Source organism: Balaenoptera borealis (assembly GCF_965194805.1).
Source record: "Balaenoptera borealis genome assembly, chromosome: 6".
Taxonomy (NCBI): Eukaryota; Metazoa; Chordata; class Mammalia; order Artiodactyla; family Balaenopteridae; genus Balaenoptera; species Balaenoptera borealis.
This window is the reverse complement of record NC_138863.1, coordinates 24,725,728-24,743,428: the sequence shown is the minus strand read 5'-3', so window position 1 is coordinate 24,743,428 and position 17,701 is coordinate 24,725,728. Positions and strand designations below refer to the sequence as shown.

At 34.5% G+C, this 17,701-nt stretch overlaps 1 protein-coding gene across 1 annotated transcript in view; it reads right to left on the bottom strand.

Moving 5' to 3' along the window:
* ERBB4 (erb-b2 receptor tyrosine kinase 4) overlaps nt 1–17,701 on the bottom strand; it is a 1,231,960-nt gene that overhangs the window by 510,719 nt on the left and 703,540 nt on the right. The window contains exon 5 of the mRNA XM_082396354.1: nt 6,313–6,499. Coding sequence (XP_082252480.1) covers nt 6,313–6,499 — 187 coding nt within the window. The remainder of the gene's footprint in view (nt 1–6,312; nt 6,500–17,701) is intronic.

Below are 17,701 nucleotides of genomic sequence, written 5' to 3'. Positions count from 1 at the left end.
CTGATCAGTCGTATAGCAGAAGGAGATATTCCCATTTTACCTTCATTCAATTTCATAAATTCACTCATCAGTTCTCTAAAGCTGAGAATGAGTCCTAGAAATTTGCTGAAATGGTCACACTATCTGATCCCATATTTATAACATTTTCTTTCAACTATATTTCTGTTTTACTTATACACATAAACATATTGTTATTGTTTTCCTTTTTCTAGTTAATACACACTGTTTGATATGACAAGCAAACAATTCTTCTTTAAAAAATACTGATTAGAGTATCAGTTTTAGAAATTGCGGACCTGATCTAAAAATTGACACCTTCATAAGAATGCGCCACTCTTCGCTGATTTCATCTGACTCACAGCATTCTCACTATAGGTTAGTTTTGATCAAATCATTTTCCAAGTAATTTACCTTAAGCTAGGAGTATTCTTGGAATCATTTTTTTTTTTCCTGCAGATATCACAATATGCTGAGTGCTTCTTCTTATGTAAATATTGGTAGTACTTTTGTCAAACATCGTATTTAACAGCAATCCCTGAACTAGGCTGGCTGAAGCCACTCATACATTACTAAGACCTTTCACAGAGCTGCTGAAGAATGCTTAGAGACTCTAGTGTCAGTAACAGAACTTAGAATGAATATGTCTCTTGTCTAGGTCAAGACAAATGTCAGGGCCAATGAAGGGTGAAACATGATGATGGGAATTTGAAATGAAGGGCTAGGGCAACAGGTGCTTGGGGTGAGACACTGAAAGACTAGAGATAAGAGCTGTGAAGTACTGAAGGCAGCAATCATACTGAAAGTAGACAGAGAAAAGCCTCAGGCTTCTCACCGCCGAGGAAGAGAGCTTATACTTAAAGTAATTTCAAAGTGGTATCAGAAGAAACGCTGAAATTTGGAGCATCTTTTTGTCTAAACAAATCACTTGTCAAAGCCCCAATGAAGCAACAGGAACCTATTTGAATACGCAAAAACAGGTACAATTGTTTTGTCAGTGTGTTGACACAAAGGAAAGCTAAAAACAAAACAATAAGAGAACTAAGGTTTCCTAAGCATCCTGTGTGAAAGGTACAGTGGTTGACAAGTTCCCTGCTTTATTTTGTTAGTGCCTATAACTAACACTGTGAGGTGGAATTTTCCTCTTGGTTTTAACAATGAAGAATCTAAATCTCCGTGAGACGTGGACTCTTAAGTGATGATATGACATTTAAACAGAGATTTTTCTGATTCCACATCCATGTTCTTTGACATACACTGAGTCAGTTACAGGTGGCCTGTCTATTTCAAAATTAGATTATTTATTTGACCATTACAAATAATGCCAAAGGGGGTTAAGAAATTTAAACATTAAAAGGTGCTGCATTACTTTGGTGAACTATTTTACTTAATAGCCTTTGCATACTTGAAGGCAGACATTCAGATGTAATGCTCAGATGTGACACTGTTCAAGTGTTACATCAATTCAGCTGTTGTGTCTCCTAGACTAAGCATTTAACTTTACTTTGAGTCTGTCAGAATTCAGTAAATTTAATACACCCTTATTATTGTGGGCTCTCAAAATAACTTAAGCATTTTATATTTTGCTTACTTTTTTTTGTCCACATCTCAAATAATAATCTAACTGAGGTGACACAGTTAACCAAACAATTAGAATAGCCATAGTATATTAAAGGCATTAATACATGAATCTGTAGGTCTAAAAATATGTAGCACATTTGGCTAACACTTGGAAAATATAAACTGTGTATTTGTATCATCCTAAATTTCACCCATTCAAAAAGATATATTCTCATAATTCATAAGGTGAAAATTCAAATATTCTTCAATGTGAAATTTGTTAAGAAAAATGAACATATTCCTGTATTAAATTTGTACCGGACTTCCCTGGTGGCGCAGTGGTTAAGATCCGCCTGCCAACGTCAGGGGACAAGGGTTCGATCCCTGGTCCAGGAAGATCCCACATGCCGCAGAGCAACTAAGCCTGTGCGCCACAACTACTGAGCCCGCGTGCTGCAACTACTGAAGCCTGCACGCCTAGAGTCTGGCTCGGCAACAAGAGAAGCCACTGCAATGAGAAACCCGCGCACTGCAACAAAGAGTAGCCCCCGCTCGCTGCAACTAGAGAAAGCCCGCGTGCAGCAACGAAGACCCAACACAGCCATAAATAAATAATAAATAAAAATATTTGTACCTGGCTTATCATCATTATAAATAGGATATGTATACTAGAATATATATAAGTACACAGATACTTCTCAAAGATTCCTTCATATCTACAATATAATATATAGATGAAATTGTATAATATTGTCCACCATTACTAACAGATGAGGTAATTTTATAAATTATAAAAGGGAAAAATAATAGTGTTTTTTACGTTCCTTATAATGAAATAACCTTTATATTTTGGCCAGAAAGGTGACTAAACAAGTAGGAGCTCATCAACTTAAGGTTGTAAGTATATTATATTAAATGTCGGTTTGAATTTCAAAAAGGAATATTTGGCTAAGAAGGAGCTGGTAAAAAAATTATTAGAACAACATCACTGGGAATGATTAATAAGAACAACAGCCACATGCAAGTGACCTTAAAAGAGGAAGTAATAATGAACTCTGTCCAGCTCTGTCCTCTGATGCAGCAGTGTCATTCCCAGTGGCCTCGAGGTGATTATATGCCTGAAAAGACACACTGATGGAAGTATGTTCTCTCTCTTGACCAGAAAAGGATGACCCAGTGTTAACAGGGCACCTAGAGCTTGCCGTGACAAGTTCCTTATTCCCTTTTGGATTGTGTGGCATATCCTTAGTCTAGGGACCTGCCTCTTCTCCACTCTGCCCCACCTCGCCCATAATGAACCAGGGAAATGTGAGTGGCAGCAGTAAGACAAGTCTTTCTGGAAAATATGTTTAAGTATGTTTCTTGTCTTTGGGCACATCCAAAATAAAAGTGGTATCTAAGTGAGAGCTGTAGCAATGTTTATAGTCCAAGGAACAGCTTTTGGTGAGCATCAAGTTAAGTTAGTAAGAATGGGTAAAGTGGTGAGTTAATTTATATATGTGTAAGTGGTAACCAACCATTAACCGTTATATATGACAGTCTTCATGTTAACCAAACATCCCTTTTACACAAAGATAGAGTTTGCAGGAGGCATACATACTGTTATAAAGGCATACTAGTCTAAAGTCAACACAGCAAAAAAAGGTTTCAGGAGAAACACAATATGTATACATCAAAAAACTTTAAAATCTCAATCTCAAAATTATTTTTTACAACACTAGTATTTGTTATTTATCTTGCTGAAAGTGCTCAAAAGGAAAATTTTGCTTAAAAGGAAAATTCTCAATAAATTACTATTGTCCTTGTAATGGTTTACCATTACGTAAAGTTGGTGTTAGACAAAATAGTAATATGGAAGAAATTTTATTCCCAGCATCTTTCTTATTTCCAAACTCTTTTATACCCACGTTTCCATCCAGGCTGCTAGTGTATTCTTTGCCTTCTCACACAAGTCGAGAGTATATTTCTTGTCATTCAATCAAAAACTTATCTGTTCTCTGTACCATTCCTTCTCTTCCTTCCAGGAGATAATAAATGAATGAAAATTATTTGGATTGAGTAAGTGTGAAGAGATTAACTAGATATTTTGCTACCATTTCTTGGTATCTTTAATTAATTAGAACATTGTTTCTCAAACTTTAATAGTCATCAGAATCATTGGAGGGATCCTTAAAATTGGTGGGTCGCATCCCCAGAATTTCTCACCCATTAGTGCTCAGGTGAGGCCCAAGAATCTGCATTTCTAGAACAAGTACCCAGGTGATGCTGATGTTGCTGGCCCCTTAAGAACTGAGTTAAAAATTTAATTCACTACTGTAGTTAGGCAGTGAGGTATGTGACTACTCAGCAGGTTTTCTATTTCCCCTCATATTCCACAAGGTAAGTCTAAACTTAAGGTTAGCCCTGGTAGCCCTACTCTTAATATTTCAATAACATTAAATTAAAAAAGAAAAAAAAGTTTACCAATTTTCTTTGGATAGCCCATCAACAAACAAAATAAAACAAAAATCTTTCAAAACACGAAAACAATCTCACCTAAAGTGAACTCCAATGCTTGCTTGCTACTTTAATCAGGTTACCTAGAACACTGAACTCTTTAAGATATTACTGTAGAGCAAACTTTATCCCCAATTCTTCTTTGATGAAGAGCTGAACAGTTATATGTCTCCTGTCCTTCCTCGTACATTCTTACACACAAACACAGTTGTGCTTACTGTATAACTTCTGATTTTCAAAATTGGAGTTACACTCTTGATCTTATTACCTAAAATACGATCAATGATTCTAGATTATCTCTAGGAATAATGTTGGCATGTAATTGTCAACCATGTAATACATATATTAAAATACCTGGAAATTTTCCAAATTGTCTAAATTTTCTACCAGTTATTTTACTGTACTTTTCATTAATTCATATTCAAAAAAGGAATTAATAACTCTTGAACAAGTACATATATTTTTCTAAATACTCAAATCATTCTTTTATTCATTTATTAATTACCCATCTCTACTGCTGCACAGGAAAATATAAGGTTTTTTGGCAGCTTGGGGAATAATAATATTTTTTAAATAATAGTGTTATATTTTGATATGAAACAAGTCAAACAACTGTCACAATCATAAGTAAGATGTGGTGTAAGCTCACTCAATAGACAAGGTATGTTTAAATGTGGCATAATTTGACAAAATAACTCCTTATTAATTTTTTAATAGTATTGATGTTAAATGTGGAAATAAATAAGAGAACTCTTTAAAGACTAATTTTCTGTGTGAAAAGATTCTTCAAATAGCACATATTTTGGAATAGCATAATTTAAGTATCAGAAAAATTTGAAAATAAATCTATTCAATTTTTCTTTAATATAATCAGAGGAAAATCATGAAGAAAACACAATGCTTCCTAGGCAAGTTTTAACTAGATCATGTTATTTTTAGATTCCTAATTTCAATCATTCAATTTTTCTCTATCTGTTCCATTTCCAAAAATCTTCCTCCTATCATTATTTCCATGCAAGTAGCAATTTAGTCAAATATCCTGCTCTTCAGTAAGAAGACTATCTTTGAAAGAAAAAAAGGTAAAAATCTTGATGAAGGAATCTATAAATTCTGAGCAATTTGCATTTACCATTATGTCATCAATTCTATAGCTATCATGTTCAAAATAAATAACATAATCAACACTCCTTCCTTCATCCAAAATATCCCAATTTTAGCTCATGTCTGGGTAACTATGAAGCTACTTCTAACTTAAAATTATATATTTTATGTCCACTGTAAATAAAAGAAGCATATAATTTTAATAACCTGACAATATTAATCTTATCTGTTTCTTAATATTTTAAGGCAATACTTCTAAAATATTTCAGATTCCAATATCAAGAAACATCACCACTGTGTGGACTCAAACACACACAAAGTCAATAGATATTTTGATGCAAAATATATAGATCATATTAATTTAGATTAAATTAATAGTTCAAACTCCTTTCTCCCACTGTGATATAATTACTAATTCGTGCACTTTGGTTACAGGCACATATGGCAAAATTCACAATTAGAATCCCTGTACCAAAACTCTGAACTATATGAATTGAAAAGATATCAATGGGATTGCAAGGACCAGCTTACAAAACAAATTCCCGCAAAGTGTTTTTTGTAGCAAGATGATAATTTAAGTTGTTAGGAATTACCTATTTCCAATCTTAGGGGGAAAAAATCACTGATGATATTAAAGCATTCTGAGAAAAAATTACTAATGGCATTTAGTGAGTTATTCAATAAAAGAAATCAAAACTGGATTAATACATTAGATATGTTTTTCAAAAATAAGAGATTATATACAAGAAGCTAGATTAGTGGAACTAGATATAATGGTTTGTGTATTTACTGAGCTGTAACGAAAGTGAGAGTTAGGGTATTATTGCAGAGATTTGATGATATGGTCCACTGTTCACCTAAGACCACCAAACATAGCATTCTTAAACCTGCTTCATATCTCAGTTTTCAGTCACTGAGCATTTCCTTCGAGCATACTTCTGTTCAGCTGAGATACAGTCAGACTGCATTTACAATATCTGTACATAAAACAAGGGCATCGCAGGGCATCGTTTCTCATAAAATGAATAAATAGTATATATTTCAATGCTTTATAATATTCCTCAATGTAATACACACTGGAGAAACCATACACCCATATGTGTGTATCTATTATATTGATAATAAGAGTACATTGGCTATTTTATATATTTTCCTTACCAGTCAAGTTCTTCAATCCAAGTTCTTGAAGTCCAAAGTTTCCATCTTTTCTGTAGTTTAAAAATATTGCCAAGGCATATCGATCTTCATAAAGTTTTGTCCCACGAATAATGCGTAAATTCTCCAGAGGCAGATAGCGAAACTGATTAAGAGCCACCAACACGTAGCCTGTGACTTCTCTTATAGACTGAAAAGACACAAACAATTGCCTGTGTTAAATAATTAAAAACTGTTTGTCGGTATGTTTATGTAGTCATTTAGATAAAAATGAGTTATTTAATTCTAATTTTCAGCTTTTAATTGAATACACTAATTTCCACATTATACTATAAATAATTGCCTTGACACACAAGATCACAAGGGTTAGAATATCATTTGAAGAATTAGTTGTATTTTTTTAAAAGTCATGAATGTGCTTATAGTAAAAAGAATGAATTTTATTGTATGAAGCATTCTTCATATCTGAGATCTGAATATAATGAAAGGAATAAAGATCTCATTCTCCGACAGACTAAAATGAGGTAAGAACACATAACCATCAATCAAACTTTATATTTAAAAAAAAAACAAATTGGTAAGCTTATCACAAATAAAACAAAGATGCATTAGTTTGTAGACTGTAGACTGTGGGACACATTTCAAGCTGCTATATTAGTGTTTAAATCTATAGTTATCAAAGAACAATTGCCTTATACATCTCTGGCGAATATATGCATATATATATATATATATAAATATGCATTAGATACTGATTATGGTTTCTAATTTGATTACAACCACAATTTTTATTTTGACTGTTTATTGTTTAAATGTAGTTGTCTATAATATAAGTTAATTACTTAAAGGTTTGTGAGACATTTTAAAGCAAAAAAAAGTCACAAAAAAGGCTTAAGGCTTCATCTAAAGCTATAGTTTTTAGTAAAATGCAAATAATGACAGTAATGGATATACATCTTATTCTTTTAATTAATCATAATTCAAAAGTGCTCAAATATTTGATATTATTTCATGTCAATTTCATGCTATTTTAGATCTCTTAATTTCAGATGTCCCAATGCTCAGTCCTTGGTCCTCTCTTCTATCTACTCTTCCCCCCTTGTCTTACCGAATTTTAAGGTTGATGATCTCCAAACTTTTACCTCCAAACTCTCTCCTAAACTCCAGACTCACAACCAAGCCTACTCTGCATCTTCACTTGGATGCCTCATAGGCTTCTCAGATACACCTTCCCAAGACTGAACATCTATCTTCCTTCCCCATCCTGCCAACAGTCTTGGTCATCTTAGCTGATGTCAATCCATCCTTCCTGTTATTCAGGCCAAAGTCTTGGGATCATTCTTGACTTCCCTCTCCCACACCAAATGCAATTCATCCTATTTGTTCTATCTTTAAAAGGATTAGCAATTCAACCACTTAGGGCATCCACTGGTATCCTCTGAGCCACCATCATTCTTCATCAAGATTACTGTAACGGGTCTCCCTGTTTCTACTCTTGATCCCTTTTGGTGTATTCTCAGTTAAGGCTAGCCCTGATGTTTTTAAAACATAGATCAAATCATGACACTTCAATTCTTAAAACTGAAATGCCTCCCAAATCACTCAGAGTAATAGTCAAAGTCCTTTCAAGGATGAGTCAAAACCTATATCTGTGTTGTCCAGTAGAGTAACCACTAATCATACGTGGCTATTGAACAACTGAAATGTAGCTAGTATGAACTGAGATGTGCTGTCACTGTAAAATACACTCTGGATTTCAAAGAATGCATGTTGAAATGATAACATTTTAGATAAACTGAGTTTTACTAGATGCATTATTAAAGTTGATTTTTACCTGTTTCTTTGTACCTTTTTTGTGGCTACATGAAAATTTTTATTACATTTTTATAGCTCTCATTGTATTTCTACTGGACGGTGCTACACTGTATGATCTGGTCATCATTCTTTTTCTGACTTCTCTTTTTAACTCTACACCTTGCTCACTCTTTCCAGATTTGCTGGTCTCTTTGTTGTTCTTTCAACATGCTGAGCACAGTCCTACCTCGAGGTGCTCACTGTACTTTTAAAGGCCTGAGCTTCTCTCCCTCTTGTTATCTTCTTGGCTGATTTCCTCACTGCCTTCAAGTTTTTGCTCAAATCTGCCTTCTCAGTTGAGGTCAAGCCTGACTGATCTATTTAACATGGCAACCCTCCCATCTTTCCTTGCTCTTATTTTTATTGTTTCTACAGTACTTCTCACACTCTAACATACTATATAGTTTATATATTTACTACATTTAGTATTTATAGTCTTTTTCTCTATTTCCCAGAATATAAGCACTATAAGGGCAAACATTTTAATTTGTTCACTCATGTTTCCCAGGGGACCTGAACAGTGCTAGTACTTAGTAAGAAACCAACAACTGTTTGCTGAACACTCTGGCTCTTCTCTGGCCATACCTTCACCACTAGGTAGTCTAAGGAGTCCAGAGGAGTACCCACCCGCAGCCTGTAATGCCCTCTTCTAGACAGATCATGCTCCAAACCCTTGTGAACCCAGAATTCCATTCCTCAAAAGCCACACACCCCCCTGAGTACAGGGCCTGTAATATCATCTTTCCCAGTTCTGTTCTGTCCCCCAGACCACAGACTGTGCCACCAATTTGCATACAGTTAAGAAAGATGGGTGGTCCAGGTGCAGATGTTTAAGGGGACAGTGTATGGATCCTGGATGTGTGGACTAGAGTGACCATTCACTTGTGTGCAAGACCTCTCACAAAACTGGATAGAACTAGGTGAAGGAGGGGTTGCAAGCTGGAGGCCATCTCTCTCTATGCCACCATATTCCTGAGGAGTCCAAAAATACTAGCATTTCACTTGGATTTCCAGGTTGTTATAAAGATATATCCATCAAAATGGGAGGATAGAACTTATTTTATTGAATAACATTTGCTTGATTTATAATAAATAATAGGCCCCACAATATGTAGGCCTCCATGTATACTCTTGTCCCAGGTCCACAATTCTTAAGGATAAACGTGCTACCACTCATCATCGTGATGAGTAGAATGCTAATAGAGCAAAGGTGGCAACAAAGAGGCAAGGGACACATGAAACTACTCATGTCTGGCATCGAATTGGGAACTCTATTTCACAACGAGAATTCTTGAGACACTGAGCATTTTGGATGGAAGAGATGAATGCTCTGGGGAATGGGAAGAGGGGTTAAAGATCAGCAGTGGCATGCATTGTTTGCATGCTACAGTTTGTTTTAAAATCACACTTGCCTGGAATAGTGGAGCCCTAGAGCCCTACAAGTTCTCCTTCAACCACTGTTTCAATGATTGAGCTGTTATCCCTTTGAGTTCTTAAAAGAGAGATCATAAACACTTTCTAACATCATTTGGTCTAAAAAGTAAAATTATTTCATTCATTATAAAAATAATTTATTTTTTGGCTTGTATATAATTATTATCAGCTGCTCTAGGTTACAATAATAGCACTATAATAAATGTTGGGGCAGAGAATATATTATCAATCCTTTGTCTAAAACATATTATAACATCCATCATTCTTCCTAACAAACTCACCATTAGCTCTAACTTCACCTAAGAAGTGGATCTTTTTAACAAAAACTGTAAAAATCTATTGGCTTATCTTAGGATAGAAGGTCACATTGATGGGATTATCAGAGAAAACACAGGTGAAGCACACTCAGGAAAATGAAGAGGTTTATGAGCAAAGACAATGTCAGTAGGCAATTCTGCAGTGTTTATTAGAGGGATAAATTCTTTTTAGCTATTAATTGATAAAGATACACTATTTGGCATGGCTTTTGGACCACACATTAGCAGAGGCTACAAATAACCTGCAAATAACGAAGCCTTTAGTATAAAAAGTGTTATGGATATAAGCCAAGAACAATGGTGAAAATATAGAGAAAAATCAACTAATCATAGAAGAGGATGCTCCAAGTGCCCTTAGCTACATGAGAAAGTAAAATATAACTAAGAACATCTTTGTTTTCACATAGTATTTAATGTATAAATATTTGAATTAATTGCATTGTAAAATGTATGTACTCCTCATTCCAGAGTGTGCATTAAAGTATTCTTAGAAACATTTTTGTTATCGTCATAAAAGGTCAGGTTAATAGCAACAGCTACTCCCTTGTCCAGATTCTGGGACTGGAGGGATTTACTGTTTTAATTGAGATTCTTGTGTCTAAAATGAGTCTCTTTCATTATCCATTCTGCTTATTTATTACCCTCTGGTCTTGCAAAATAATTCATGCAACTTAACCATTAGCTTAACAAATAATCCTTTTGCATTGGGAACTCTGGGCATCATGATGTGTTAATGCTGAGAAAGCATATGTTCAAACCATTTTGAACAAAGCCGCCCATGAGTAGGTGATATGTAATTCATTCATGATGAATTATTTGCTAATAATGATGGTGAAGATCCTATTCACTCATCCCACATACCACTAACTCCTACACAGCAAATAATGTAAATATTAAGAGGAAAAAGATTATAGCAAATCCCTCAACCCAAGATTTATATCTGGAGGGGCTCATGGAATCAAAGAATTTTTAAAGAATTATGGGAGATGAATATAAAATTCTTATATTTAAAAGCCACAAATATGCCTTGACTTTGTCCTCCTAAGTTTTCTGTTTTCTGGAATTCAGAGCCACATTCTTGTAGGTACTCTTAAAACCTTTCTGGGAACAAATATCTTGAAACATCTCAATGGGAAACTCCACTGCAGATAACATGAGCTACCAGGCATACTGACTGCAAATAAAATTACAGGAAGCAACTTGGTAATGGCAGGATTGCTTAATAATGAAAAAGGGTCAGTAACATGCTTATGAGTTAATATCGGCAGGTCACTAAGAAATCTGGGTAAAAAGTCAAGAGATACCTAACGGTCAATTAAGCTTACAATGTCTGACAAGGTCACATAATCATGTTAGTTATCCATTGTTCCTTTCTTTTCAGCCATTAGAAAGAATGTGAGCAGCACAAGACTTTTAAATGTCTCAAAAATTTTTATAAAAATAAAAACAAGTTTTAAGCATATGGACTTATCTGTGTAAAGTATAATGGTAAGAAATGTGGGCTCAACTGCCAGGCAAAGCCAGGCTATGCTTTCTAACTCTTTGGTCTTGATCAAGATGTTTATCCTCTCTGATCCTCAGTTTCTTCATCTTTAAAAAATAAATAGCAATACCTCTCTTGTAAAGGTGTTATAAGGATTAGAAGATATAAGACAAATGTCTGTAAGAGTTCAGCAACTACTAGCTATTACAAACGCTGTTATCTCTATTAATAGCCAAGGCAGATGAACTATCTGTGGACAATCGGAGTTGAAGACAAAAATATTTATAACATAAGAACCATTGCTTTTAACCTCTTTGTTGTGTGACCTTCAGTATGTTTATATTTTGACTCTTCAACTTGCAATTTATTCCTAAATTATCGAATTGATTCCTTATATTGTTTCTGTGTATGTTATAGCCCTTAGTACAGACCCTGGCACTGAAAAGAGATTCAATAATGACTGTTGAATTAAAAAGGAGAATGCAACGCTTAAGGTCTTTTTAGATATTGTTTTCCATTGATAATGATTTTATGAACGTTCTGATAATAACAAAACGTTCTTTAAACAACACAATCATGACTTGTGTCCAAGGACCACAGTGGTAAGTAGAAATCATCAGAATGCACCAGAAAAGAGAAAACCCTGGCTCTGGTTCTGGTTCAGTATGGTTAGTCCCAGGAAACTGCCTATTTTGTCAAATGAAGACTGAATACCCACCTACAGACATATCTCTCCTTGTGGTGCAAGCTGCTGCTGACTAAAACTGATTGATTTCCATTGTCAATGTATGCTTCCACAGCTACTTTGTTCAAGGAGTGAATACCATTGACGATCATTAAACTTTTAAATGCTTCAAAACTCTTCTAATCCAAGGGACAATTTGTTGCCCATGGCATTTGATGATGGAAATCAAAAGAAATGGGAAAACGAAAGAAATCTGACCAACTTCTCATACCATATTAGCAATAAACTTAGAAAAAAATGCATGGTTTGTTCTGAAGGACAGAAATTCATAACCATTTTTCCCACATAATATTTTAAGAAAAAAATGTTAAATCTGCAGTTATAAACTTCCCAGTATTTTCAGTGGGTGCCATTCAGCTAAAGATTAGAAGAGATTGTACTGCTGCACTGGGCTTTCCATTTACCTTCAGATCATTCCAGAAAAATCAGTCTTTATTATTTCTAAATCTCTACTGCATTTCACAACTCTTATAACCACTGTTCAATTTTTTTGTATTTGAAACAATTCTCTTATTCTTTAATTACAGTTGATTTTCTCTAATTTTGTACTTAGTGGGAATAGCGAATAGTTCCTTAAATGTTCCTTCATGTACCTTAAGATTCAACTGATTGCAGTACCTCACAATTTCTGAATATTTAATCAGTGTTTAGGGACAATTTTACACATATTAAAATCAACAATACATTCTTGGCTAAATGTGTAAAACACTGTTTTCTAGATTTTTTCCTACTCAAATTATACATCAATTCCTTGTTATTTTTCTTTAATATAGGCACCTTTGAAAATATAACTATTTACTTTTGTCAAGACTTTCTGTAGCAAGTCAAAATAGTTCTGAATTCCTAACTTCTACTCCAGTGCCTTATGCACTCATACCCAATTAGGTATTATCCACAAGTAATACTAACATATTCCATTAGTCAAGATATCCACAAATATAATAGTGATTACTTATGATCAGTAGACTTGAATTAAATAAATCTGTAGTATCACAGAGAATAGTGGGGAGCAGAGAACTATGGGAGTGGGGGATTGGGAGAAAAACCCCCTCTGCTCATAATGACTGCAGAATTTATGTGTTCTCTGACGGTGACAAATGTAGTAACAAATTGTAGCCTCTCTGACAGTAAGGCTTTCCATTAAGTTTCCCTAGGCAATTAATTTCTGTCTCTGCCCTTACAGCAAGTCTGGGAATTTCTAAAGCAGAGAATATTCTTAACTATGATAAGATATTAAGAAATTTACCACAAAAAAATTAGTAAGCATATAGCAACCATTACATATTCCTGTTGCATAGAGATAGAAATTGACTGTCAAATATCTAACTCACATGTGAAACCTCCAAACATTATAGTTTATTTGGCTTTAGAATCTTGCTTTCAGTTTTCCCACTTCCCTTAAAAATCCAATGATTAGACCATACTGGCAAGCAGGAGCTCAAAGTCTGATCTAATTAGATTTGGGAAAATAGAGTAATGCAAAATGTCAGGTACCTGACTGTGGTAGATTTAAATTCATGCTCATTTTACACAGCATGAAATAACACTCAAGGGACAGAGAATCTAATCCAGTTCTTCCCAGCAAAACTGCAATCTCTCAGCTATTACCAGCCAGTCTCTTATGTGCTAGTACTGCTACAACCCCTACTCTCTAAGAAATCTACAGGCTATTCATTCATCACTGGCCACCTAGCCAGCTTTCAACTCATGACTTCCTTGCAGTGAATGCCATAGTTTCCATTGAAAAGAGAACTACTTATCTCACCTCTCTCAAAGTAATCATCTTTTTTCTTTGTCCTCTATATCTTTCTTAGCTGGCCAGAGGGTTCTTAATAGTCCCCCTTCAGATCTACATTCCCAATTGGTCCTTCATCTCCTGACCTTATCTCTGCTATACTGCCATATCATAGACATTTTACACTAGAATTAGATTGTACAAATTAAATTGGGAGCTTTTGTAAATCCATTTACATAATCACACACAAATCTCAATTTTGTGTCTATATTTCAAAAAGAAAATCTGTACTGTTAAAATTTCCATTATCTGCAATTTAAAAATATTTTTTCCCACGTGTTTATACAGGTTGGATTATATTTTTAAACCTCAATTCCAAATTGACATTTTAATAGTCTTTTATAATTATCTAAAATATAGTATTGAGATTTAGTGTTTCTGGATCAAGATGATGAAGTAGGAAAATCTTGAGTTCACCTCCTTCCATGGACACACCAAAGCTACAACTATATACACAACAATTATCCCTCAAAAAAACCTGAAGGCTAGCAGAACAGGTTTTCTACAACTAAAGATATAAAGAAAAGGACACACACTAAGATGGGTAGGAGGGGCAGAGATGCGGTCTGATTAGAACTCTCACTGTTGGTGTGGCCATGCACAAGTAGTGGGATATCACAACCATGAAGGTCCCCCTGAGGAGCAAGGAGGCTGAGCCCATAAGGCTCCCCAGGCTGTGGAGCCTGCACTGGGAAGACTCCATAACATCTGGCTTTAAAAACCAGCAGACCTTACATCTGAAAGAGCAGGAGGGCTGTGGGAAACTGAGACTCTACTCTTGAAGGGATTGCACATACACACCATGGCAAACTAAAACCAAAATCCTACAATAGATACACAAAAAATAAATTAAAAGAAATGCAAATACAGCACTAATGAGAGTCCGCAAATCACAAAGGAATAGGACAAGAGAAGAACAAAGGAACAGAGAAGAACTATTAAAACAATCAGAAAACAATTAACAAAATGGCATTAAGTATACTTATCAATAATTATGTTAAGTATAAATAGACTAAATGCCCCAATCAAAAGACATAGGGTGGCTGAATGAAGAAAAGAACAAAACAAACAACCCCCCCCAACAAAAAATACAGTACCCATAATATGTGCTGCCTATACAAAACTCACTTCAGATCTAAATATACATACACACAGACTAAAAGTGAAAGGATGGAAAAAAGATATCCCATGCAAAGGAAAACAGAAATAAACCTAGAATAACAATATTTAAATTAGACAAAATACAACTTAAAACAAAGACTGTGACAAGAGACAAAGAAAGGCATTACAAAATGATAAAAGGTTCAATCTAACAAGAGGTATAACACTTGTAAATACTTATGCACCCAACACAGGAGCACCTAAATACATAAAGCAAATATTAACAGACATAAAGAGAGATATTGGTAGTAATAAAATAATAGTAGGGCTGACCTACATCAATGGATAAATTATTCAGACAGAAAATCAGTAAGGAAACATTGGTCTTAATTGACACATTAGATCATATAGACTTAATAGGTATATATAGAACATTCCACCCCATAACAGAAGAATAAACATTACTTTCAACTGAACATGAAACATTCTCCAGGATAGATCACATGTTAGGCAGCTAAGCAACCCTCTTTAAATTTAAGATTGAAATCATATCAAGCATCTTTTCCAACCACAACAGTGTGGAACTAGAAAGCAATTACAAGATAAAATAAACACAAACACATGAAGGGTAAACAACATACTACTAAACAACCGTGGGACAATGAAGACATCAAAGAGGAGATTTTAAAAAATACGTTGAGACAAATGAAAATGAAAACACAACATTCCAATATTTATGGAACACAACAAAAGCAGTTCTAAGAGGAATAGCCAAAGCAATCATGAGAATAAAGAACAAAGCTGAAGGTATCATGGTCCCTGACTTCAGACTATACTACAAATCTACAGTCATTAAAACAATATTGTCCTGGCACAAAAACAGCCATATAGATCAATGGTACAGACTAGAGAGCCCAGAAATAAACCCATACGTCTATGGTCAATTAATTTACGACAAAGGAGGCAAGAATATAAAATGGAAAAAAGACAGTCTCTTCAGTAAGTGGTGGTTGTAAAACTGAACTACATGTAAAAGAATGAAATTAGATAATTTTCTCACACCATATACAAAAACGAACTCAAAGTGGATTAAAGACCTAAATATAAGACCGGAAACCATAAAACTCCTAGAGGAAATCATAGGCAGAATATAAATCTCTGACATAAATAATAGCAATAATTTTTTGGGTCTGTCTCCTAAGGCAAAGTAAACCAAAGCAAAAATAAACAAATGGGACCTAATTAAACTTAAAATCTTTTGCAAATAAAAGGACACCATAACCAAACAAAAAGACAACGTCGGTTGAATGGGAGAAAATATTTGCAAATGGTATCATCGATAAGAGATTAATATCCAAAATATTTAATCAGCTCATACAACTCAATATCTAAAAAACAAACAGCTCAATTAAAATAAAACAATATGGTAGAAGACCTGAACAGACATTTTTCCAAAGAAGAGATACAAATGGCCAATAGGCACATGAAAATATGTTCAACATTGCTAATCATCAGAGAAATGCAAATCAAAACAACAGTGAGATATCATCTCACACCTGTCAGAATGACTCTAATCAAAAAGTCTACAAATAACAAATGCTGGCAGGATGTGGAGAAAAGGGAACCCTTGAACACTGTTGGGAGGTATGTAAATTGGTACAGCTGCTATGGAAAACAGTATGGAGGTTCCTCAAAAAAGTAAAAATAGAATTACCATAAGATCAAGCAGTTCCACTCCCGGGTATATACCTGAAGAAAACACAAACACTAATTTGAAAAGATACAGGCACCCCAACGTTCATAGCAGGACCATTTACAATAGCCAAGATATGGAAGCAACCTAAGTGTCCATCAACAGATGAATGGATAAAGAACATGTGGTATATATGGAATATTACTCATTCATAAAAAAGAATAAAATTTGCTATTTGCAACAACATGGATGGACCTAGAGGGTATTGTGCTAAATGAAATACATCAGACAGAGTAAAACAAATACTGTATGTTATCAGTTATACATAGAATCTAAAAACACCCAAATGAATGAATATAACAAAACAGAAGCACACTCACAGATTTAGAGAACAAACTACCGGTTACCAGTGGGGAGTGGGAAAGGGGGAGGGGAAAGATAGGAATAGGGGATTAAGAGGCACAAGCTGCTATGTATAAAATAAATGTTACAATAATACAGCACAGGGAATATAGCCAATATTTTATAATAACTTTAAATGGAGTATAATCTATTAAAAATATTGAGTCACTATGTTGTACACATGAAACTAATATTAGTCAATTAACTATACTTCAATTAAAAAAATACTGTTTGTCAGCACTTTCATACATCTGAGACTACACATGAATCAAAGTACTGTAATATTTATTCATATTGTATGTGTGATGTGTATGTCCCTCCATAGAGAACCAAACTGGTTAGGGCAATGCGGCCCAATGTTTAAATTTGGGTGCTGCAATCTGACAGATTTTAGTTTGACTCTTGTCCCCATTAATTATTGACCTTGCACAAGTTAGTTAATCTTAATTTCTCTTCTGAAATACAGGACAAATTTCTGCTAAATGCTTAAAAGTTGAAGATCTTCAAAAGATGATCAATGTCCTCATCATATTATTGCTAGTTCAATTATACAAAAGTTACAAATATT